Raw genomic sequence first — 23,869 nt, forward strand, 5'->3', positions numbered from 1 at the left:
ATTTATGATATGTTTCATTCATTTATGATTTATGATTAATTATTATTCCAAAAATTGTTTTCATCCATTTTCTGTGCGATAATACCATCTGACAGTAAAAATATGTATCTTATTTTGGGGCTATTATCAACTAAAAAAATTTCTAACATTATTATAGTTTAGCCACAAGTGTAATGTGTATATGTTAATCATTTTATCAACAATAAATAAATAAATAAAAATAACTACATTATTTTGAGACTTTTTGGCCAAGTCGATATTCAATTTCTCATGCCACTGCGCATGCGTGACAAGCCCACACTCATTATATCACCCGAAATCAGGTAAGCTATGTCATTCACTCATTTAAATCTTCAAATTAGATTATAATTGGATAATTGTTATTACGAACTAATTCTACGAGCTTGTTGTTGGTTGTTTTGCTGTTATTTAGTTTAACTTTACCGAGGAAAATCAAGCTTGAACGGATTTTTTTTCCTGTGCTAGCATTTATTTTTTTAATTACGGACACGTGCTATGTCGGACAAGTGTTTAGCATTAATAAAATGTCGATATTTTGTCTAACGCGAAACTTTTTCCTCCCAATGTTATATTAGTGTCTCGAAGTTAAATGGAGAGAATGTTTTCGTCCAACTGGGCTCAACCCAACTTGCCTTTGAGGAGGCCCACATCCAGGCCCGGGGCTGCAGGTGTGGCGCTGCTACCAGGACCCGCTAATGAGGCCGGAGCTGGGCCCGCACGACCCAACATAGGCCAGCTGGGGAACGGTAAACCAGTGGAGATGGATTGTTTGTCACTTTACGAACAGTAATGTCAAAAGGCAAACATTTAGCACGTGTCTAATTCTGGCCCTTTAAAGCAGTGTTTCTCAAATGGGGGTATGTATGCTCAAAGGGGTACGCGATGGCACCACAGAGGGCACTCGAGAGAAAGTGGACAAATAAAAGGCATTGAAAAACATGTGAATTTTCAAATGTGTACTTTTAGTTAATAATTATAATCATGAACTGAAAATATAATGGTCAATCTCATTTCTGGCCAAGGAGCTACTTCCACAATGATATAACCAGTTACAGAGTTTCAAAACCCTGCCTTCTCCCAGAGTGCGATCAGACAAGGCCTAAACATTACTATCCCCCAAGTTGTGGAGAGAAGCTATGTTTAATGTGTTAAATAGCCAGTTAAAATGTATGAAAAATGTTATGTAACTCAATATACATTAGTTAGTAGAGTTATAAAATCATTAAATTATCGGATTACGCTCAGAATCTTGTTTCGTAACATAGTTCTTTTGCTGGAAGAGTGCAGCAAATCCCCCCAAAAATAAATCTATACTTGACACTCAATTGTTCCATCCTTTTTCTTTTTTTGTTTTTTTAAATAGTATTCTGAGCAAAATGTTGAGGCTGGACAAAAGGGGCAGTGTTGGGCAAGTTATTTTCTAAATGCAATATATTACATATTAGTAGTTACTGTCATTTAAAAGTAATTAGTTACTTTACAATATTACGTCTCTGAATTGTAATGCGTTGCACTACTTGTGAGTTACTTTTGAGTTACTTTCACCAAAATAACAGCCGAAGTATGACTAGCATTTAGAGCTGGGTGATATGGCCTTTTTATAACATCTCGATATTTTCAAGCTATATCTTGATGTTTTGCCCTTGCCTTGAGATGATGCTTTGACAATCAAACCAGAATGGCAATACAGTAGTCCCTCGCTGTAACACGGTTCACCTTTCATGGCCGCGGTATTTCGCGGATTTTTTTACAGTGCATTTTTAGATGCATTTTTTTACAGCGTATGAACGCGCATTGTGTTCTGTGTCCTGATTGGCTAGTGCTGCGTTCACCCACCAGCGACACATCCAACTCGGGTGAGTTTTACTGCCTGCTGAAGCGAGGAGCTGCGCTCCTTTTTCTCCCCTCATAAGCATGAACCACCAGTGAAAAAGGCTGATGTGATTAGCGGCTAATGCTATCCTAGCTCAGCGCTACAGAGAGAACTTCTACCTGCTACTAACACCTCCTCGCTGATTCTCCTCCATGCCAAATCCTTTCTAGTCCGCTCCCGGTTATAAAGGCCGTGTCATACAGCTCCAGGTGGTCACACACAGCTTCTACTCCATGGTTGAATGGGTGAACAGACCGGTGTCCGTGTTGACGTGACGTCATCGTCAACAAAGACTCTGATTGTGTTTGGCATCAATGTCTGATCACTAGCAGTGTGACTCTAAAGTGCTTTATCTATGAAAACAGGTTTATGTTTTAAAATCTTTAAATAAGAGAGAAATGTTCATTCCTGTCTGAGTAAAGTGTGTGGTGAGGGGTTTTACCTCCTTAATACATGTATAATAATTGTAAAAAATATAGCTGACTACTTAGCGGATTTCGCCTATTGCGGGTTATTTTTAGAACGTAACCCCCGTGATAAACAAGGGACTACTGTACTCAATATATATTGATGTTTTCTCTGTGATGTAATTGGGGTTAACTATTATAGCATAGCATACTTGTTAGTTTCTTTTTTCAGAGGCAAACCCTATAGTAAATCTAAAAAAAAAAAAACATACATTTAAGTAACCATGAAACCATTATTTTACAATATTTTAGGTAAGTCAGTTAAAGCCACATGCCAAATGTCACACAAGGACATTTATTAACATAAGTGTAGAGAACAATATCATCATTTATAAAACAAACTGCGTGCATTTGTGCACATTTTAAAAACAACTTCAGCTGACCAAAGTGCTGTACAGTTTTTTTTTTTCAATTATTACAATTACCTATTATTTTTTTATTATTACTGACAATTGTGAATTTATCAGATACTATTATCCAAAGTATTATAACAGTTAACACTACTAACACACGTACATGCGCACGCTGTAATGATGGCCTTCTGAGGACTGTCCCATTAAGGAAGCCATGGTAACTTAAGGTCAGAGTTGAGTCAGATCTGCCTTTTTCCTGGGTTGTACTGAGCGCATGGACGGAGGTATTTTTTGTTACCGTCCCGTCTGAAACGACATAGAAGTGTTTGATCTTCCCCTGCTTACAATAAACGTGCAGTGTGACGGTAACAAGTTGTTTTGAGTCCTGTTTATAACGTTATCGACCCGCAGAGACCTCTGGATCTCCACAGCGCGCGTTCACACACATTACACCATTATATTTTGAAACTCTATATCTCGCCCAGCCCTAGTTTGATTCAGAAATTGGACAACAGGGGTACCTTAGTCAAAAAAGTTTTAAGAAACCTATTATTATATATATATATATTATACCCACATTAATATTGGGACTGTTACGGACACGCCCCCACACACCACACATTAATTTTATATTTTTCTATTATTCTATTTGTTGATTGTCTTTGTTCAGATTATGAAGCACACTGTTTATATTGGAAGGTAGAGCTTTAATCCAGCCAAAAAAAGAGCCTACCAAGTCCCAGCAAATTGTCTGCAGCTGATGTGTGGTTTTTATCTCAATTATGCAGATTAAAAAGAGTTAAAACAACTTGTACACGCCTGGAAGTCCCCTCGTGTCCAAGTGTGCAGCAATTATTAAGAGGTACCGATTTAAAAAAGGAAAAAAACAACAGAAAATCCCCTTAAAGCTTATGAAAAATGAGCGTAGGGGGCGACATCACTCTGTAGGGAAGCAAAATTACAATGTCGGGGGGTCCCTACACTCAACAGCGCTGGCGAAAACCCTGTTGTATTCATGCAGTCTGGCATTACCTGTGCTCCTTTTTTACAGGTTCTATGGCTTTACCAGCTAACAGGGATGCATTAGCGGTGTGTAACATTTTTTCTCTTGTGGTTTTCTTGTGACAGATGTACATTTTCACAAAACCTTTTTCTCAGTGTGAGTTTTCTGTTGATTCGCAGATGTCCGGAGCTGCTCTACCAGCACTGACCGTACACTTCTGTAACTTTTGTGCAAAGCAAGGTAATATACATTGTGCCAAATTGAGTATGTTCAGTTTTTGTAGTAAATGTCTGTTCATACTCATTGTACCGTTTATTTATTTGACCCAAAAAGATTAAAATAAATCCATCCATTCCCCACGGTGGGGTTTGAGACAATAACGAGTAGGGCCTTGGATTTTCTATTTTAAAACATCCCAAATTCCATTTCAGGATATACTCTGATAAAGCTCTGCATGCATTTTTAATCAAAAGATAACACAATCACTACTTGTAGCTTAACATGTAGCGCAATATTTTGAACAGGATTATTGGCAGAATTTGACATTTGTACCTTTTTCATTCTTTCTAAAATTTTATCACCAATTTTCTAGTGAAAAATAGCTTATAATAGTGTGATATTGTTCCAAAACATGCGTGTGAGGCATTTACATGCCATGTTGGTGCACAATTTTAAATAAAGAGAAGAATAAAAGCAGAAAATGGTCGGATTGCTTTTCAGTTTTGAGTTTTCAAACGAGAATCACGTTTTTTGCGTCTGTTTTCCACTGTCACAGAAAATCTGAGGTCCTACACAAGCATGCAAATTAACTTACAATCTTAATATGAACCAAAAAAGGCTTTAAATGTTGGGACTCAACAGAAACCCTCTTAATTACCTTATTAGTTTTTTGATACTCACCAATGTAATTCTGTTTCAAATGTTTGAATTTGGCATAAAGATTTATTAGTAACCTCAATTATTTGCTGATATTAAGTCAATTATATCAACTGTGTTTGGGTTCTTTTTATGTCTACTCCCTGAAGTTTAACTCACTGGTGTTTGTTCTTTTACAGGAGATTTTAAGTGTAACAGATGCATGAAAGTAGTTTACTGCTCTGTGAAGTGTCAGTCAGAAGATTGGAAAGCACACAGACACTTATGTAATCCTAATAACCTGGAGACAATAATGTAGGCACTACAGTTTTTTTTTTTTTTTTAAATTATCATAATTGTCTTTATACAAATATGACACATTCTCTGAGTTAAGTGGTTGTTTTGGGGTTAATAATTCTCGTCCTATCACACATCCTGTCTGTCATCTAAAGGGAGGGCTCACAAGAAGCTTTTCCAAACAGGAATAAAACTGCCCTGGTTGTGGAGGACATGGCCAGCCTTGTGAGACAAAAGGTATTTCTTTTTTTTTTTTAATCTTCTAATGTAATCAATAATGTGTTGCTTAAATTTGAACCACAATGCCGAAATTTTTTATTTTTTTTTTCCCTAAAGAATGGTGATGCATCCATTGAGAGAATAATCATGAAAGATTTGCCTGCTTCTGTCAATGTTAAAGGAGCAGAGATCCAGGTGAAGCCCGGTTGACTTCTCAAAGTTTTGCATTGCAGATGCGTTGGCCCTAATATTTTGTCTGTTAAATGTGTTGTTAGGGTACTGTGGTGGAGTTCTACAATCCTGGAAGGTTTTTCTTTCTTCCTCAAAGTCCTGACATTTCCCAAGCTCTACAAAACATCAGTGCTGAGCTCCAGAAAACCTACAGCGGCTCCTCTGAAACCAACCATGAACCACGTGTTGGTGAGGTTTGCGCAGTTAGGTTTTCCTTGGACCTGGTGAGTGGACACCTATCCAATGAATTATCATACACTAGTTAAGAGGTCATTTTCTTTTTTGATTTTGCCATTTGTTTTGTCCTGTAGAAGTGGTATCGTGGCCTCGTACAGATTTTTTCTCCTGAAAAGAAGATTGCTAAAATCCTATACATTGACTTTGGCAATGAGGAGGATGTTCCTGTGAACAGGATCAGACCTCTGGCTGCCAATATTCCCAAACTAGGTCCATGTGTGAGTACAAATTGTAAACCATTTTATTCATGCATACTAGAAAGTACATTCTGAATAGTCCAGAAGTCTACCCCTTCTCCTTAGAAATGTTTTATTACTTTAAACACCTCCTGAGAATCAAGGGGTATATTAAGCCCTTAATGTTTCTTTACAGTTTAATGTTTTCTGTTCAAGAGCCAAACCGATTAATCATTAGACCAATTGGGTTTCGGGTACAGGGAGATTATTCAATGCCACTTATTAATATACCGGCTTTCTTTAACTATTCACACCTCGTTCACATGTTTTTGTTATTGGCTTTGGTCAATCAGTTGCACATTAAAGTAAAACGTATGGCTACTTAAGCCACTGATCACATGCTGTGGTGAAACTGTGTGTTTATTAGGGGTGTCCCCAACCGATATCGATCCGATATTAGCCTGAAAACGGATATTTGATTCAAATTTCTAGATTTTCCAATTTTTATTTATTTATTTTTTCAGTTCATTTTTTATTTATTTTATTCAATTGTAGATTACTGTAGCTATTTTGTAAACAATTAATTAATAGTAAATAAGTCAGTTTTTCTCATGCCTACTGTTGCTGACTATTATTCTTTGTTTTAGTAACATCACTTGATCAAGCTTTTTCTAACATTCCACACTACAAAATAAGTAATTATATATTTTTTTTATTAAAGAAAAGAGAGAAAAAACAAATAAGCATGTATGATTCATGCTGATATCGGATCAATATTGGTATCGGCCGATACTCAAGGCTACAATATTGGTATCATATCGGAAATTAAAAAGTTGTATCAGGACATTTCTTGTGTTTATATCAATGTTCTTCTTTCATATATCACCCGATTTCTTATTTATTGGCCGATTGATCAGTTTTTTATGTCCGTTGGCATCTGCGCCAACAATCCTGAATCGGTCTGGCTCTGTTCCGATCGTTTCTTAGAATTCATTTGAAAATTGGAAAAGAAAAAGCATGGTTTCTTGTCTTAGGTTAACATTGTTTTTTGATTACTTTAGGTAATGGAGTGCTACACTGCCAGGGTGATGCCGATGGCTGAGACATGGTCAGGAGAGGGCTGTATCGCAGTGAGTCAAATGCTGGGTCGGAAACCTGTGACTGTTAAGATGATGGACCAACAGGAGAATGAGCATGTGTATGCTGTGGATATCCTGCTTTCCATGGGTGGGTTTTGTTATCTTCATTCAAAAAGATTACCACATGAATATTTGTATAAATCTAGGTAAACAACAACTCTTTTCTTCTTTTTAGGAATGCCTTTGAGTACATATCTGCTTGACCATGGCTATGCACAGCAAGTAACTAACACTGCCACACAGAGCCAGCAGGGCATAGGTACATTTGACATGTGTTAGTCTGCTACATTAGAGAATGGTTGTTTTTGTGTGTGTGTTTTTTGGAATGATTATAGATCTATCTTTTTCGAGACAATTATGAATTTTTCATTTTGTCAACCTCATTTTTTCCTTTGTGGTTTTGCACAGTACAAAACTGTTTTAGTATTGCATGTTTAAAAAACTATTTCCATTCAAATGTATGGGCATTTATTTCTGTTAAACCTTTGTCCAGATGCCATCATGAATGCAGCCTTGGAAAATTTCAGATCCCTTTCTAATGGGAAAGATGACAACAACTGGGCCCAACCTCCAGAGCCGCTGACTCAAACAGTTGGTGATCACTTATCTGTTGTTGTCACCCACTTCCACTCGCCCAATAATTTCATAGTACAGAAGATCAAGAATGCTGGTAAGTTGTCATGAATGTGATTAAAGCTTAATCTTAACCCCAACTGAAACAATTGTTTTCATGTAGGTGTGATTCAGGATTTGCAGTTGAGGTTAAGAGAGCACTGCAGTCATGTTGCTGCTCCACAGAACTTCAGACCAGCTCCTGGCACCGTGTGCTGTGCTCAGTTTACAGGTACATTTATGTCCATGTTAATTAGCATCTGAGTGTAACTCTTCATGCAAGAAACACGCTGAAAGTTTTCCAAGATTTGGTAAAACATTAAGCTCCAAATACACAAAGCTCTTAGATTAATGGAATTGGTTAAACATTATTTTCTAAATACATTCAATAAAATGCATTTGTCTTATCGGGCATGTTCTCTAAATATTATTTTTCAGAGGACAAGCAGTGGTACAGGGCAAAGGTTTTGGCCTATTCATCTAAGGATCGTGTCTGTGTTGGCTACATTGATTTTGGAAACTCGGAGGAGGTGGATCTAGGATATTTGTTTCCCATCACCTCTTCATTGCTCGCCCTTCCAGCGCAGGCTATGCCATGTGGTTTAGCAGGTATTACTACCACTAGCTTTGAATCTGTGCTCTACCCATGAGGCCTAAAATAAAATATTGCAATTAAATATTCACTGTGTTGTCTTAATGTGCCCTTATATCAAACATCCTGTTTGTATTCAGGGGTGCAGCCTTTTGGAGAAACTTGGACAAATGACTGTCTTTTGGCGATGCAGCAAAGAGTATCTAATAGAATACTGCACATCAAGATCCAGGGAGAAGAAAAGGGACAGGCCTTAGTCGTGATGGTCGATGAGGCCAGTGATCCGCATGCCGATGTAGCAGAGTTGTTGATCTCAGCCGGTTATGCTGCTCCTGCTATTGCTCATACCCAAAGTGACCAACGTGGTAAAGAGATGACGACAACTCCAGAAAAGCATAATGGTAAGTGTCATTGATCTCACTGAGATCACCATTAACTGGGAATATGTTTGTACTTTAAACCTGTCTTATCCTACCGCAAGCTTCTAAATTTACTTAGCATAAGTGAAACAAAGAAGAAAAAAAAATATATAAGATGATAAATGTTTTGTAAACACAGTTTTTAGGATTAGTCAGCAAAACAACTCGGGCGAAACAGGATGTTGTGATGATGCACGCTAACACTACGGTCAATGTGTTCTTGAAACGAAGTGAAAACAATGAGAAATTCACTTTACAATGTGAATTCTTTGTCACTTTGACGCTGTAGCTACATATAACCCTCTGCTACTTCACCGCAGCCTGATGCGTTGTTCAAAAAAATGCAAACAAATCAGCAATGGCACAGTGGGGAGGGGCACAACCTTGTGGCTTTGTTTCTCAAGGGGGCTCTGAGAGTTCACCCCCGAGAGCTCCATGAGCCCTTGCATGGGACCTGCTGAGTGCTGAATAGCTTGTCAGCCTTCCTTTGAGCCCCTGGCACAGGCGGAGTCACAATGGGTGTTGCGTAAAACCGTGTCGGTGAGTTGCATGCATGTGTCACGTTACGGCCGAACACTGCTATTATTCCTAAGGTGCTGTCCAGTTAAAATTTTAATCAGCATATAAGGCTTGAATGATATGATCCCCCATCGGGAGAAGGAGGGAACAGATCAAAGCTCTTGGGTCCAGTCACGGCCCTGACATCTTATATTGAAAGCACTGCAGCCACTTGTACCTCTGCACAGCTTTTTGTTTGTTATGAGAGTCCCAACAAAGGCTCCGCTCTCTCCAAGCAGCGCTTATCTCACTGGATTGTAGATACTATTCACCATTCGTATCAGGTGTCAAGCAGCCCTATACCATCGGGTGTACGTTGTCATTCTACCAGGAGTGTGTCTACATCTTGGGCTGTCCTTAAGGCAATGCCCCAGGAGGAAATATGTGCTGCTGCCTCGTGGATGACGCCATGCACATTCTCCAGGTTATGCAATGTGGATGACGCTACTCATCCACTGGGCGTGGTCCTTCAATGTTTGGAGGCTTCTCAGTAAGGTTGGTGTCTAGGATTCCTCGTGACATTCAGCGCTTTAAGCACCGCCTCTGGCGGTCAGCAGAGATGAAATAGAACAAAAGTTAGGAATGTAACTATGATTTTATGAATCCCGAATGACTGCCAGAGCGTCACGTCACTCAGAATCCTTGTGTTTCCCCAAGAAGATTCTGTAGAAAACGAACCTCGGGTGACACTGAAACTTATTACCTATCTTGGGTCACCCAGTGGTCACTTGTGACATTGTTGGTATGCATACTGGAACTGCTCATGCGCGAAGGGAACATTCAGTGCTTTAAGCACTGCCTCTGGCCGTAGTTAGATTTGTAACTTTTGTTTTAAAGGATGAGAGATTAAGTGGGTAGGGTGTTAAAATGTGTATAAAAATAATAGATGTCTTTGTAGTTCCAATCACTTTTTAGGAATTGTTCTATAGACTCATCGAGGTAATTGAGTATCTTCTTATGATTGGGTTTAGGAGTGGAGTATCAGGGATCAGAGTGGAGCAGTGAAGCCAATCTCAGGTTCCAGTCTCGGGTTAGTGGTTGCCAGCTCCCAGCTCGTGTGATTTCCATCAATGAGGAAGGTTATGGTGTTGAGCTAGAAAACAAGGAGCAGAATGTGGCAGCTGCTCTCATGTCTGAGAAGCTGGCTAAGGATATTGGTGGAATGGCCAAAGAGATGCAAGGTAAACCATCCCCATCAGCTGAAAGAGTAGTGTGCACAGAACCCAAGTCCCATATTCAGATCCTCCAAGCTGGGGTCACATCCAACGAGAGGCCAACTCAAGAACAAAATGCTGCTTCATGCACAGGTTTGCTTCAACTCAATTAGAAACTTCTGTTATGATGATTCTATGAGCGACGGGTAAAATGTTCTATAATTTCAGGCCCTTCTTTCTCAGTTGACTGGAAGACTGTAGAGCTGCCTCTCAATGAGACCTTCAAACCATTTGTTGTTGGTTTTGTTAACCCGTCCCTCTTTTACCTGGCTTGTGTCAGTCCAGGTAAGTTATGTTAACTATTTAATTTGATTGTCTTACACTGACATGACCAGAATATCACAGCTATCGGACTTAATTTTTGTGTTGAAGCTAATGAAGAACCGCTTAAACAAGTAATGATGGCCCTGGCTGCCTATTGTACCAACAATCATAGATTTCTATCATCTGCCACAACAAACAGACCTACCCCTGGCGCTGCTTGTTGTGCCCAGTTTTCTGGTGAGTAAAACATACGGAATTGACTTAATCAGGTATAGAAACATGTTTTCGATTCACAATCTACTCACTTGTAATAATAGACCTATCCAATTTAAAAGTAATGTAAATGGTGTTTGTGTAACATGTCAACATTTCAATTGTAATTTAAGTGAAGCATAAACAAAAAAAGGCAAAACAATGCATGTAATTAAAATAACAACCAAATTCCAAACATGTTTGATCATTAGTTATTAATTGGGATAGAAATTTCTTCCAAGCTTTTAAAGTCATCCTTATGGTACCATGATCAGATCACTGATCCAGGTAAGTTTGATTCTTTTGATATTACGATATTACTCAATGCTCGCTCTCTGAAACTTTGTGTTCTTCTGCTCACACACACTTTGCAGGAATGCACATACATTAAATCTTGTTAAGGAGTCATGTGTGCTCTTATAACTCAGCAGTGAGAAAAGAGAGGAGTAGACTTTCTAATATAGTGGGAAGGGAAACATGTACAAGAGTAACTTATGGTACTTGTTAGTTCTGTACTGTTAAAGCTTGCTTATAGTGGCTCTTTTGTGACTTCCTCATTCTAAAAATGTATACTTCTCAAAACTATACTTTTTACCTATTGAATATCGATGTATATATCTGAGCAGTGAGTTCCTTGTTTGTTTTATGTTCTAGCAGACAATAACTGGTATCGTGCAGTGGTTTTGAAAACTGTTGAAAATAATGTTAGTGTCGTCTATGCTGACTATGGGAACCGTGAGACGGTGCCACTCACCAGAGTAATGCCCATCCCTGTGCACCTGCTGAAGCTCCCTTTTCAGATCTGTCGTTGCACCCTTTCTGGTACGCTGTGAGGTTCATGATTATTTCAAGCTTCACCATAACAAACTTTATATTTAATGTGGTCTTAACTTTTTGTGCCCTTCATATTCTGCTCTGCCCCTTCTTTTTTTGTAATAGATAAGGAAGGCTTTCCAACTGAAAGGCCAGATGATGTGCAACAGATGTTGATGAGTGGCGTCCTCACCACCGTGCAGTCCTTTGATGGCAGAGCTAATGTGCTCTCGCTTGCTGTGCCTGCTGAGAGTGGAGGCCCACAAGTCTCTGCTGTTACTGGTGATGCATCACATGCACATCCTAAGAGTAACCCTCAACTTGATTCCACCCAGAAAAATGACAAACCCGTCAGCAGCACATCTATCAAAGTAACAACTTCACCTGATCGTCCTCAACCCAATTCAATACCCAACACCCTCACTGGACTGGAAAATAACATAGATGGTTTCACAAAGCCAAGCCAACCCTCTGAGCCATCTTTTCAGACTCTTCAGCAGAGGAATACTCAAGCAGCAGCAGCAGTCAATAGTTGGTCAGGTCAGAAATCTTGTTACATAGATGTCAGAACTTGTTTTCTTTTCTGGTAAAGGATAGCTCTTCCTGGTCTTTCTATGTGCTACTTCACAATTCCCCATATTTGAATATCAGCCTATTTACAGCTTTTTATGAGCAGATTTTACTGTTACCGGTCTGCTGCTTGGAAGCTGTGCTCTCTGTCCATCTGTTCTTTTTATCGTGCACTGCATCAGAATGAGTCCTGAAACGCGATTGCTCCAGCACAAACCTAATGTGGTGATTTGGCAACTTTATGTTATAAATATATATATTTTACGTTTTAAACCTTATATCTTTTTATTACCCCTCATTCTTTGTCTTTTTTTGTGTTTTTACTGTTGTGTGTTTTTGTAGTCATTTTTTGTATTTGTTTTTCTTTCTGTAACGTTGTATTTACAATTTTTGCAAGTCATTTTGTGTGTTTACTTTGGGGGCCACACAAAACTAAGCAAAACGCTGCATGCTGCCACCAGCTGCCCACGTGTGCCAAAGACCCACCAAAATTATTCATGTGATAATGTCATTCATTGTTAATGTTGTATTTATGGAGTCCAGCATTACCCTTTTTTTAATTCTATAATGTCATACACTCCAATTCAACATTTTTCTAGCTTTCCCTGTCTTAGTAACTACAGTCTTAATTTTGCCCTGTGATCTTGTCTTTGTTTTACAGGTTCTGTGGCTTTACTAGCTAACAGGGATGCATTAGCGGTGTGTAACAATTTTGTTCTTGTGGTGACAGATGTACTTTTTCATAAAAACTCTTTCTCAGTGTCAGTTTTCTGTTGATTCGCAGATGTCCGGCGCTGCTCTCCAAGCACTGACTGTACACTTGTGTAACTTTTGTGCAAGGCAAGGTAATATACATTGTGTGCAATTGAGTATGTTAATTTTTTGTAGTAAAGGTGTGTTCATACTCAATGTACCGTTTATTTGTCTAAACCAAAAAGATTAAAATAAATCAACTGTTTGTTTGATCAGGCTGAATACTTTGATGCTGGGTCCTTTTTATGTCTGTACTCCCTGAAGTTTAACTCACTGGTGTTTGTTCCTTTACAGGAGATTTTAAGTGTAACAGATGCATGAAAGTAGTTTACTGCTCTGTGAAGTGTCAGTCAGAAGATTGGAAAGCACACAGACACTTGTGTAATCCTAATAACATGGAGGCAACAATGTAGGCGCAACATTTTTTTTTTTTTTACTTATCATAATTGTCTTTATATAAATAGGACACATTCTCTGAGTTAAGTGGTTGTTATGAGGTTAATAATTCTCGTCCTATCACACATCATGTCTGTCATCTAAAGGGAGCTCTCACTAGAAGCTTTTCCAAACAGGAATAAAGCTGCCCTGGTTGTGGAGGACATGGCCAGCCTTGTGAGACAAAAGGTATTTCATTTTTTTTTTTTTTTTTTTTTTTTTTAATCTTCAATGCTAATCAATAATGTGTTGATTTAATTTCAACTACCAACCTCAATGTTGAAAATCATTTTTTTTATTTCTTAAAGAATGTTGATGCAACCATTGAGAGAGTAACCATGAAAGATTTGCCTGCTTCTGTCAATGTTAAAGGAGCAGAGATCCAGGTGAAGCCCGGTTGACTTTTCAAAGTTTTGCATTGCAGATGCGTTGGCCCTAATATTTTGTCTGTTAAATGTGTTGTTGTTAGGGTACTGTGGTGGAGTTCTACAATCCTGGTAGGTTTTTCTTTCTTCCTCAAAGTCCTGACATTTCCCAAGCTCTACAAAACATCAGTGCTGAGCTCCAGAAAACCTACAGCGGCTCCTCAGAAACCAACCATGAACCACGTGTTGGTGAGGTTTGCGCAGTTAGGTTTTCCTTGGACCTGGTGAGTGGACACCTATCCAATGAATTATCTAACCCTAGTTAAGAGGTCATTTTCTTTTTTGACTTTGCCATTTGTTTTGTTCTGTAGAAGTGGTATCGTGGCCTTGTACAGATTTTTTCTCCTGAAAAGAAAATTGCTAAAATCCTATACATTGACTTTGGCAATGAGGAGGATGTTCCTGTGAACAGGATCAGACCTCTGGCTGCCAATATTCTAAAACTTGGTCCATGTGTGAGTATAAATTGTAAAGCATTTTGTTTATGCATACTAGAAAGTACATTTTAAATAGTGTTAAGGCACCAAGTCCAGAAATCTAAAAGCTCAAACATACTCAGGCAGACCCCGTGCACAACAGCCTCTACGCGGACTGTACGCTCTCCTCAGAGCTTACATGCTTGGGTGCACCACTATGTAGTAGTTTGCATTAAAATCCTACATGTCCCATGATTCTTAGCGGTTCTCTGTAGTCCTTGTACTCCTGGGATGTGTTTTAAAGGTGTTGCTACTATAGTAGCTTGTCAGCCAGTCTCTCCTCTAAGATTGTGTTCATCTCTCCTGCTTTGTTTCACCAGGCGGGTGAAATGCAGGTCGGTGTTGCATTTAACGCGGGTCGATACAATGCCGGGCAGTGTTTTGTGTGACACAAACTACGCGGAGAAGTCAGCGCGGTCGTAAAAACTGAGCTTTGCATTTAACTGGCCTGGCGGACTTCGTACGGACGCTGTTTTGTGGGTGTCCGTCCGAGAATGTTTAAGCCTTAATCCCTGTCATTTGACTTGTTTTATTGCTTTAACCTCTTCCTGAGAATTGGAAGCCCTTAATGAGTTTTTAAAGTTTTATTTTTGTGGTAATTCCGATCATTTCTTAGAATTCACTTTGAAATTAAAAACAAAAATTGCATGGTTTCTTGTCTTATGTTAGCATTGTTTTTTGTTTACTTTAGGTAATGCAGTGCTGCACTGCCAGGGTGGTGCCGATGGCTGAGACATGGTCAGGAGAGTGCTGTATCACATTGAGTCAAATGCTGGGCCGTACGCCTGTGACTGTTAAGATAATGGACCAACAGGAGAATGGGCACGTATATGCTGTGGATATTCTGCTTTCCATGGGTGGGTTCTATGGACTTTTAAGAAGATTGTGTGAATTTTTGTGTAAAGCCAAGTGAATAACAACTTTTTTGCTGTTTTTAGGAAAGCAGCTGAGCACATATCTGCTTGACCATGGCTATGCACAGCAAGTGACTGACACTGCCACACAGAGCCAGCAGGGCATAGGTACATTTTACAAGTGTTACCCTCAATTTCCACTGGATGCGTAACGGTGCAGAGCTGATACGTTTCCATCCTGTTTAATGTCAATTTCTACAGCCAGCGTATATAGTGCATCACGGCTATGTGATACTGTCCTCTTATTTTTGACGAAGCACAGCACATAATTTCAGTAAAAATAAGCATAGGAAGTAGTGCACAGACGCATAATAAAACATCTGGTTGACTTCTAAAATTAAATACTTATAAACTCTAGTTTAAGGCAGATTGTATTTTTATCCATTTTCCTACCTGCTTGCTCCTTTTCAGCGATCTTTTTTTTTTCCCATGTATTTATTTTATTTGCAGAGATATTAACAATGTACAAGCAATGTTTACAAATTATATACATACAAAGGAGGGATCACATCCAATCCCATAAAACACCAGTGCCGTCATCCAGAAAATGCATACAAATTTAATTTCCTCAATGAATCAGTTCCTGTTTATTGTATTTTGTCCTCTATGGTTTATGTTGGAGAAAAAGCATTATAGTCAATTTCTTTTTTTTTTTTTTTTTGACAGTGGATTTGTTATCCTAAGTTGATTATTTATTAGTTAAACATACATTGATGTGCAAAGGAAACTGAATAATTATTTTTTTAATTTCAACCATATAAATTCTAACTTCATTTATTAGTTTTTTTTGTGCTGTTCATGTACTTATCATGCACCAAACAACACTACAAGTAATAAAGTATTTCGGACTTGTATAAATACATTGCAGTTCATAATAATAATGAAAAAAGGCTTCAGTATCGCGATATTACATGGAACCGTGATACTTTGTCTGGTATAGTGTCGTGGTTACTCATTTTGGTATCGTGACAACTGTAATCCGGTGTTAGACTCATACATCCTCTTTTTCTGAGACAGTTCAAACCATGAATAGTGCATTATGCCAATATCAGGTTTTTGTTTTATTTTTCACTATTTCCATTCAAATGTATGGGCATTTATTTCTGTTAAACCTTTGTCCAGATGCCATCATGAATGCAGCCTTGGAAAATTTCAGATCCCTTTCTAATGGGAAAGATGACAACAACTGGGCCCAACCTCCAGAGCCGCTGACTCAAACAGTTGGTGATCACTTATCTGTTGTTGTCACCCACTTTGACTCGCCCAATAATTTCATAGTACAGAAGGTCAAGAACGCTGGTAAGTATTATTTGTTATTGTGAATGTGATTTAACCTTAACAACCCCATCATTATTTTTTAAAACCGACTGAAACAATTTTTTTCATGTAGGTTTGATTCAGGATTTGCAGTTGAAATTAAGAGAGCACTGCAGTCATGTTGCTGCTCCACAGAACTTCAGACCAGCTCCTGGCACCGTGTGCTGTGCTCAGTTTACAGGTACATTATTGTCAATGAGTGTAACTTTTCATGAAAGAAACACTGTGTATTTGCAGCTTTGTATATTACCAAATCAAGTTTCAAAGCTGTTAGATTACTTGAAATTTTGTTAAACATTTTTTTTAAATCAGTTCAATGAAATGCATTTGACTTAGTAAATGTTCTAATCAAACACTACTGATGGGCATGTTCTCTGAACTTTATTTTTCCAGAGGACAAGCAGTGGTACAGGGCAAAGGTTTTGGCCTATTCATCTAAGGATCGTGTCTGTGTCGGCTACATTGATTTTGGAAACTCGGAGGAGGTGGATCTAGGATATTTGTTTCCCATCACCTCTTCATTGCTTGCCCTTCCAGCGCAGGCTATGCCATGTGGTTTAGCAGGTATTACTACCACTAGCTTTGAGTTTGTGCTCTACCCATAAGGCCTCAAAATAGAAAAAAACAATGATAAAAGAGGACCTCAAGACAACAGAGTGAGTGTATATAATTGCAAGCATCTTGTTTGTATTCAGGGGTACAGCCTTTTGGACAAACTTGGACAAATGACTGTCTTTTGGCGATGCAGCAAAGAGTATCTAATAGAATACTGCTCATCAAGATCCAGGGAGAAGACGAGGGAAAGGCCTTAGTCATGATGGTCGATGAGTCCAGTGATCCACAGGCTGATGTAGCAGAGTTGTTGATCTCAGCCGGTTATGCTGCTCCTGCTATTGTTCATACCCAAAGTGACCAACGTGGTAAAGAGACGACTACAACTCCAGAAAAGCATAATGGCAAGTGTCAATTGATCTCACTGAGATTACCATTAACTGGGATTATATTTGTAGTTTAAACCTCTTATCCTACTGCAATCTTCATACAAGCTTCTATAAATTGTTTGAATAAGGAAAACAAAGAAAACCAAGATGATAAATGTTTTGTGAGCAGAGTTTTTAGGATTAGTTTGTGATATGCCATTTAATCCATATCTGATAATGTGATAAATACGATTTATATGCCACAGTTTAGCACTCGGGGAGCAGTTTAGGTTAAGGGCCTTGATCAATTGTCCCTAGTGCAAATAGTGAAATATTAAAACTGATACCCGTATAAACTACATATTAAGTCAAATTATAGTGTATTCCTTGTAGATCAATGAATCAGTAATTGTTTACTCAAGAAAACAAAGAAAAAAAAGTTAAAATTTTCATGCATTGCATCGTGGGATGTGATGTTTGTAAACGAATGCAAGGTTTTTACTTATCTCTTAGTGTGATTTGTTTCTCCACCAGACAAAGGACACTGATAAAGTATAAACACTTAAAGATGAAAACAAACTTTCAACTGGCTTTTTTTAACCTTTTTCTTTTTTCTTTTTTTTTTAATTAAATCATCTTCATTTAATTGATTTATGAAGAATACACTAAGATTTTATTTAATAAAAGTTTTTATTTGTTTTGTCAAAGAGTCACTGGCAGCTGTTCAAGATTATTTTTTTCTGCATGTTGTAGTTCCAGCACAGGAGCTTCTAGTGTGGCCCAAGGTTGAGCTTCCTCTTGACAACCAGACGGTGGTGCTACAGACTGTTTTTGTGGAAAGCCCAAAAGAGTTTTACTGCTGCATCAGCAATCCAACAGGTATGATTCACTTAGGTGTGTATTTTTCGATATTTGCAGAAGACACAACTGACAAAGTAGATGCCTTAACAATACGCTAACTCATTGACACCCATGGTTTTAAGTTTTTGACATTTTTAATATTTTAATTCAGATTCCTCTTTTATAGTATTAGCTTATTGTCCACACTGCAGATTTCTTTTCAGTGGCATTGGTAACAAATGTGTCGACTTGCCTGTTGAATTTAATAATATATGTATTTTGTCTCAGATGAGAAAAAACGCACCGAGTTGGCTGCTCAGTTGAAGCTGCATTGTGAGGCTGATCCCTCTCCCTTTGTGCCCAAGGTTGGAGAACCCTGTTGTGCCATTTTTCCAGGTACAAATTAATGTATGTGTAATATATATATATATATATATATATATATACACACACTGTCCATTAAGTTGAATTGCTCTTTGGAGTTATTACAATTCTGAGCACTGTAAGGTTAAGCAACAGACCTAAAGATAATGTGAAAGTTGTGTCATGCTTTTTCTATATCTCAAACTAAATCAAAGTGTCAATTTAATACAAACTGGTGTTCATGTGCCCTCTGCTTACCAGGTGATGGAAGTTGTTATCGAGCTATGGTTCAGTCACTGTTGGAGGACAAAGTCTCTGTGAGCCTCGTTGACTACGGTCACTCTGTAACGATTGAAAGCAGCTGCCTTCGGTCTATTACGCCAAAACTCCTAAAGTTGCCTTTCCAGGCCATTCGCTGCTGGCTTGCAGGTAGATTTAATTGTGAATGGGGAAGATACATGCGGCCATACAAGCCTGTCCTTGCCCGACATCGCTAGATCATGAAGCTAAGCAGGTCTGGTCCTGGTTAGTAGTTGGATGGGAGATCACTGAGACTTCCAGGAGCTACAGTGGGGGACAGTCCCTTATTGGTGTCCTTGGGCAAGACACTTCACCCACATTGTCTAGTATGAATGTTGTGAGTGAGTGTTGGTGGTGATCGGAGGGGCAGATGCTGCACTATGGTAGCTTCGCTTCTGTCAGTCTGCCCCAGGGCAGTTGTAACTATAATAGTAGCTTACCACCACTAAGTGTGGAGTGAAAGAATAATGCCTTAATTCCTTCGAAGCGCTTTGAGTGTTTATGATACAGCGCGATATAAAATCCAATGCATTATTATTATGTGAACAAACTTAAAGTAAAACTAACTATAGAAACCAATATTATATGTTTTTGTAGTTCCAATTACTTTGTGTGAATTGTTCTATAGACATATATGAAGGTAATTGAGTATCTTATAATTGGGTTAATAATATATGTATTTTGTCTTAGGAGTGGAGCATCAGGGATCAGAGTGGAGCAGTGAAGCCAGGCTCAGGTTCCAGTCTCAGGTTAATGGTTGCCAGCTCTCAGCTCGTGTGATTTCCATCAATGAGGAAGGTTACGGTGTTGAGCTAGTAAACAAGGAGCAGAATGTGGCAGCTGCTCTCCTGTCTGAGAAGCTGGCTAAGGATATTGGTTTAATGGCCAAAGAGATGCAAGATAATCCATCCCCAGCAGCGGAAACAGTTGAGTGCACAGAACCCAAGTCCCATATTCAGACCCTCCAAGCTGGGGTCCCATCCAACGAGAGGCCAACTCAAGAACAAAATGCTGCTTCATGCCCAGGTTTGCTTCAAATTCATTAGAAAATTCTGTTTTGAAGATTCTATGAGCGACGGGTAAAATGTTCTATAATTTCAGGCCCTTCTTTCTCAGTTGACTGGAAGACTGTAGAGCTGCCTCTCAATGAGACCTTCAAACCATTTGTTGTTGGTTTTGTTAACCCGTCCCTCTTTTACCTGTCTTGTGTCAATCCAGGTAAGTTATGTTAACTATTTAATTTGATTGTCTTACACTGACATGACCAGAATGTCACAGCTATCGGACTTAATTTTTGTGTTGAAGCTAATGAAGAACCGCTTAAACAAGTAATGATGGCCCTGGCTGCCTATTGTACCAACAATCATAGATTTCTATCATCTGCCACAACAAACAGACCTACCCCTGGCGCTGCTTGTTGTGCCCAGTTTTCTGGTGAGTAAAACATACAGAATCAATCTACTTCTAAAACACATGGGTTAAATTATGATTTAAGTGAATGAAATATTAACCAAACAAGGCAAAACAATGCACATAATTAAAATCACAAGCAAACTCTCAACACGTTTGATCATTAGAGAAAAGTAAGAAGTGCATCCTTCTTTACAATAAAATGGAATGGAGGACATTTTTTAATTGAGAATCTGAGGCCCAATTAACGGTTATTGGTTAATGAGCGTTGGTTATAGGTCATAGAAATATTCATCCCTAACTTAACACTTATAGTGGCTCTTGTGACTTCCTCATTTTAAAAATGGCTTAATGTTTATGTTCAGTGGTAGTAAAGGGAGACAAATATCTTAAGTAAGACTCATGAGACCATTTGATTTAATAATCCTTAAGCGGTCTCATACAGCTGTTTTCAAACAATTTGTCTCTGTATTTTATCTCTTCACTAGTGTTTGTTGGCTGTATGAGGCCCATTCAGGCCAAAGCTGATAATTTAATGTCTACTGGTGGATGTAATTACAGTGTGTTTGCATAAACGAGCAGAGGAGCTTCTTTAAACACAGTACTCACAGAGACGACTACAGCCTGGCACACATTCCATAACCCTAACAACAGGGTCTGTCTTTATGAAGTTTTCCTTCAAACAATTCAGTTTTTTTTATACTTTTAACCTATTCAATAAAGATGTATAATTCTGAGCAGTTTGTAAGCTCCTGTTTTTTTTTTTTTTTTTTTTTCTTTCTTTCTAATGCAGACAACAACTGGTATCGTGCAGTGGTTTTGGAAGCTGGCGAAAATAATGTTAGTGTCGTCTACGCTGACTATGGGAACCGTGATACGGTGCCACTCACCAGAGTAATGCCCATCCCTGTGCACCTGCTGAAGCTCCCTTTTCAGATCTGTCGTTGCACCCTTTCTGGTACAGTTGTGAGGTTCATGATTATTTCAAGCTTCACCATAAGTAACTTTTTATGTAATGTGGTCTTAACTTTTTGTGCCCCTCATATTCCGCTCTGCCCCCTCTTTTTTTTTTTGTAATAGGTAAGGAAGGCTTTCCAACTGAAAGGCCAGATGATGTGCAACAGATGTTGATGAGTGGCGTCCTCACCACCGTGCAGTCCTTTGATGGCAGAGCTAATGTGCTCTCACTCGCTCTGCCTGCTGAGAGTGGAGGCCCACAAGTCTCTGGTGTTACTGGTGATGCATCACATGCACATATTAAGAGTAACCCTCACCTTGATGCCACCCAGAAAAGTGACAAACCCGTCAGCAGCACATCTATCAAAGCAACAACTTCACCTGATCGTCCTCAACCCAATTCAATACCCAACACCCTCACTGGACTGGAAAATACTACAGATGGTTTCACAAAGCCAAGCCAACCCTCTGAGCCATCTTCTCACACTCTTCAGCAGAGGAATACTCAAGCAGCAGCAGTCAATAGTTGGTCAGGTCAGAAATCTTGAATAGATTTTCTGTGGTAAAGGGTGGAGCTTCCTGGACTCTGAGCTGCTTCACGATTGCAGCAAATACTGTGATTTCTGGTCTGTAAGCCACTAGTTTTTTCCGCACGCTTTGAACCCTGCAGCCTAAACAGTGACGCGGCTAATTTTTGGATTTTTCCAGTTTTCAAGCTTTACGATGGAAAAAGATTGAACTCTGTCACATTAGACCAGGTGGACTAATAACACTGTTCACATTAAATAGTTTGCGCTCCCATTTATATTGATCAGTTATTTTGTCATGATGCACACTCCCTCATCATGGAAAAGACAAGTAAAACAGTAAAAGTCAGCCAGTTTGTAATAGAAAAAAACAAACTGCTTGAAGTTGTTAAATCACCGCGTTAGTCTTGTTCAGGAGTGATCGGTGCTCTGAGGGCTGGGATGCGGGGCTGGATGAGCAGCCGCCACCCTCCACTCCCCGCTGCGTCGGTGGCGCTCCCCCCCACTCCCTGGCGGAGTCGGGCGGACGGGCAACCCGATCAGTGCTGGGTGGTGTCCGGAGATGGGGAAGCTTACGTAAGGAGGATGGGGAGACGGAGCAGAGATGCACTATTCAGGGTGTTCTGATCTCTGCTCCATCTACAGTAAAAGTAGCACATTATAGACCAGAGAAAAGGAAACGATTAACAACATAACATTGCCAAATTACCATGTTTAGTTTGTTCAGAAGTGGTTGTGTCCATATTCTGACTAAAGAGTCCGAACTCGGCGTAATCGCTCTGCGGTAGTTCACAGAAAGAAGAGAGGGAGTTGTGTATCAGTCTGGATCTATTAAAAACAGACCATAAAAAGTTGTAAATGGACTGATATGCAGATGCTGGGCAGTGAGGAGATGAGTTTATGTGTAGAAGGAAACTCATCAGTTAAAACTGGTTGAAACACGGAACTCTGTTAAATCTAACGTGTACAGCAGGCCGCCTACCTGCCTGTTCTGATTGGCTGAGTTGTCTGAAGGGCACCCTCATCAGACAACAACCTATTTTATGCTGTGGTTTTTATGTGTATTTTTCTAAATTATTGGAATGCGGCCCATATAGCGGTGCGCTTTATAGCCTGGAAAATACTTTATATAATTTTACAGCTTGACTGAACACATCCCAAAAACTGATATCTGCTTCTTTTTGCTTTTAGGCCCAATGAAGAAGACTGAAATGGAAGTACCATCCCCAAGTGTTTCAAATCCAACTGGGAATGTAATTGGTACGTATTATTTAGAGCAAAGGCTATATTTCTTTTTAAAGGAGTTTCCTCATTTATATCTATTTTTGCTGACTTAAAGTACCATGACATTTGATGAGTTCTTTATATTTTACAGATCCTCAGACTACTGGCTGCTGCTGTCATAGTCTAAAGAAGAAGGTGGGAAAAGTTATTTAGATGGAATGTTTGTTTATATTCATTGTTTGTGCTACATATGTTCTATGTAAGGAAAGTAAGGAAACTTGTGTTTGCTTCTTGGAAATACGAATCCTTCTGATCAATCTTAGAACAAAGACATGAAAATATTTTATTTTTGTTTAATACTTGTATTTTTCCTCCTCTGTATTTTGTGTTCTGTAGATGGAGAGTTTGGAACAGCTGATGAACCTGCACATTTCCCTCATCAAGCAGCTTCTTGGAAACACAAATAATGTTTAGCTTTACTAAATGCCCCACACAGTTGGATTTGTTCTTCCTAACAGCATTTTTCAGAGTTTAAATTTGTATCTTTTTCACTGACAGCACACTTCTTTGATTGATTTTATGTTTTTATATCAAGTTAAAACCCAGACGCTTAAGAAGTTTTACTATTTCTGGAGAAATTTGGAAAAAAAAATTTAAAAAAAAAATCTGTCAGCTAAAAGTTTGCCCAAAACTGTTGATTTAAATACATGCATTCCACGTGCTGTACTGGTCTGAATTCCTCTGTTTTATATGTTCGACCTGGTTTTCTGTGTTAAGTTGCACATAAAATGTTCCTACGCGCATATGCCTACGTTTGGTCTTTGGACAATTATCAATGTAAAG

General features: G+C 38.9%; 1 protein-coding gene across 2 annotated transcripts; it reads left to right on the forward strand.

Annotated features, from left to right (window-relative positions):
• Positions 1-290: 290 nt before the first annotated feature.
• Positions 291-23,743, forward strand: tdrd1 (tudor domain containing 1). Of its 2 annotated transcripts, none has more exons than XM_028475466.1 (44): positions 291-323; positions 597-767; positions 3,766-3,803; positions 3,897-3,957; positions 4,773-4,887; positions 5,025-5,106; positions 5,206-5,283; positions 5,364-5,543; positions 5,631-5,774; positions 6,794-6,959; positions 7,047-7,130; positions 7,365-7,541; positions 7,608-7,715; positions 7,922-8,092; positions 8,216-8,476; positions 10,024-10,359; positions 10,435-10,551; positions 10,639-10,767; positions 11,437-11,604; positions 11,722-12,135; positions 12,827-12,864; positions 12,950-13,010; positions 13,213-13,327; positions 13,461-13,542; positions 13,662-13,739; positions 13,823-14,002; positions 14,090-14,233; positions 14,946-15,111; positions 15,193-15,276; positions 16,291-16,467; positions 16,559-16,666; positions 16,879-17,049; positions 17,181-17,441; positions 18,159-18,284; positions 18,534-18,641; positions 18,870-19,037; positions 19,599-19,934; positions 20,010-20,126; positions 20,214-20,342; positions 21,112-21,276; positions 21,399-21,809; positions 22,994-23,062; positions 23,178-23,221; positions 23,423-23,743. In XM_028475466.1, exons 2-44 carry the CDS (start codon positions 611-613, stop codon positions 23,498-23,500), a joined length of 6,402 nt encoding a protein of 2,133 aa, XP_028331267.1. In that variant the 5' UTR covers positions 291-323; positions 597-610; the 3' UTR covers positions 23,501-23,743. The 2 variants fall into 2 exon arrangements, with proteins under 2 accessions (XP_028331267.1, XP_028331268.1); XM_028475467.1 differs by having other exon boundaries at positions 11,440-11,604; positions 23,423-23,742.
• The last annotated feature ends 126 nt before the right edge of the window (positions 23,744-23,869 follow it).

Source organism: Gouania willdenowi, chromosome 19 (genome assembly GCF_900634775.1).
Source record: "Gouania willdenowi chromosome 19, fGouWil2.1, whole genome shotgun sequence".
Classification (NCBI taxonomy): Eukaryota; Metazoa; Chordata; class Actinopteri; order Blenniiformes; family Gobiesocidae; genus Gouania; species Gouania willdenowi.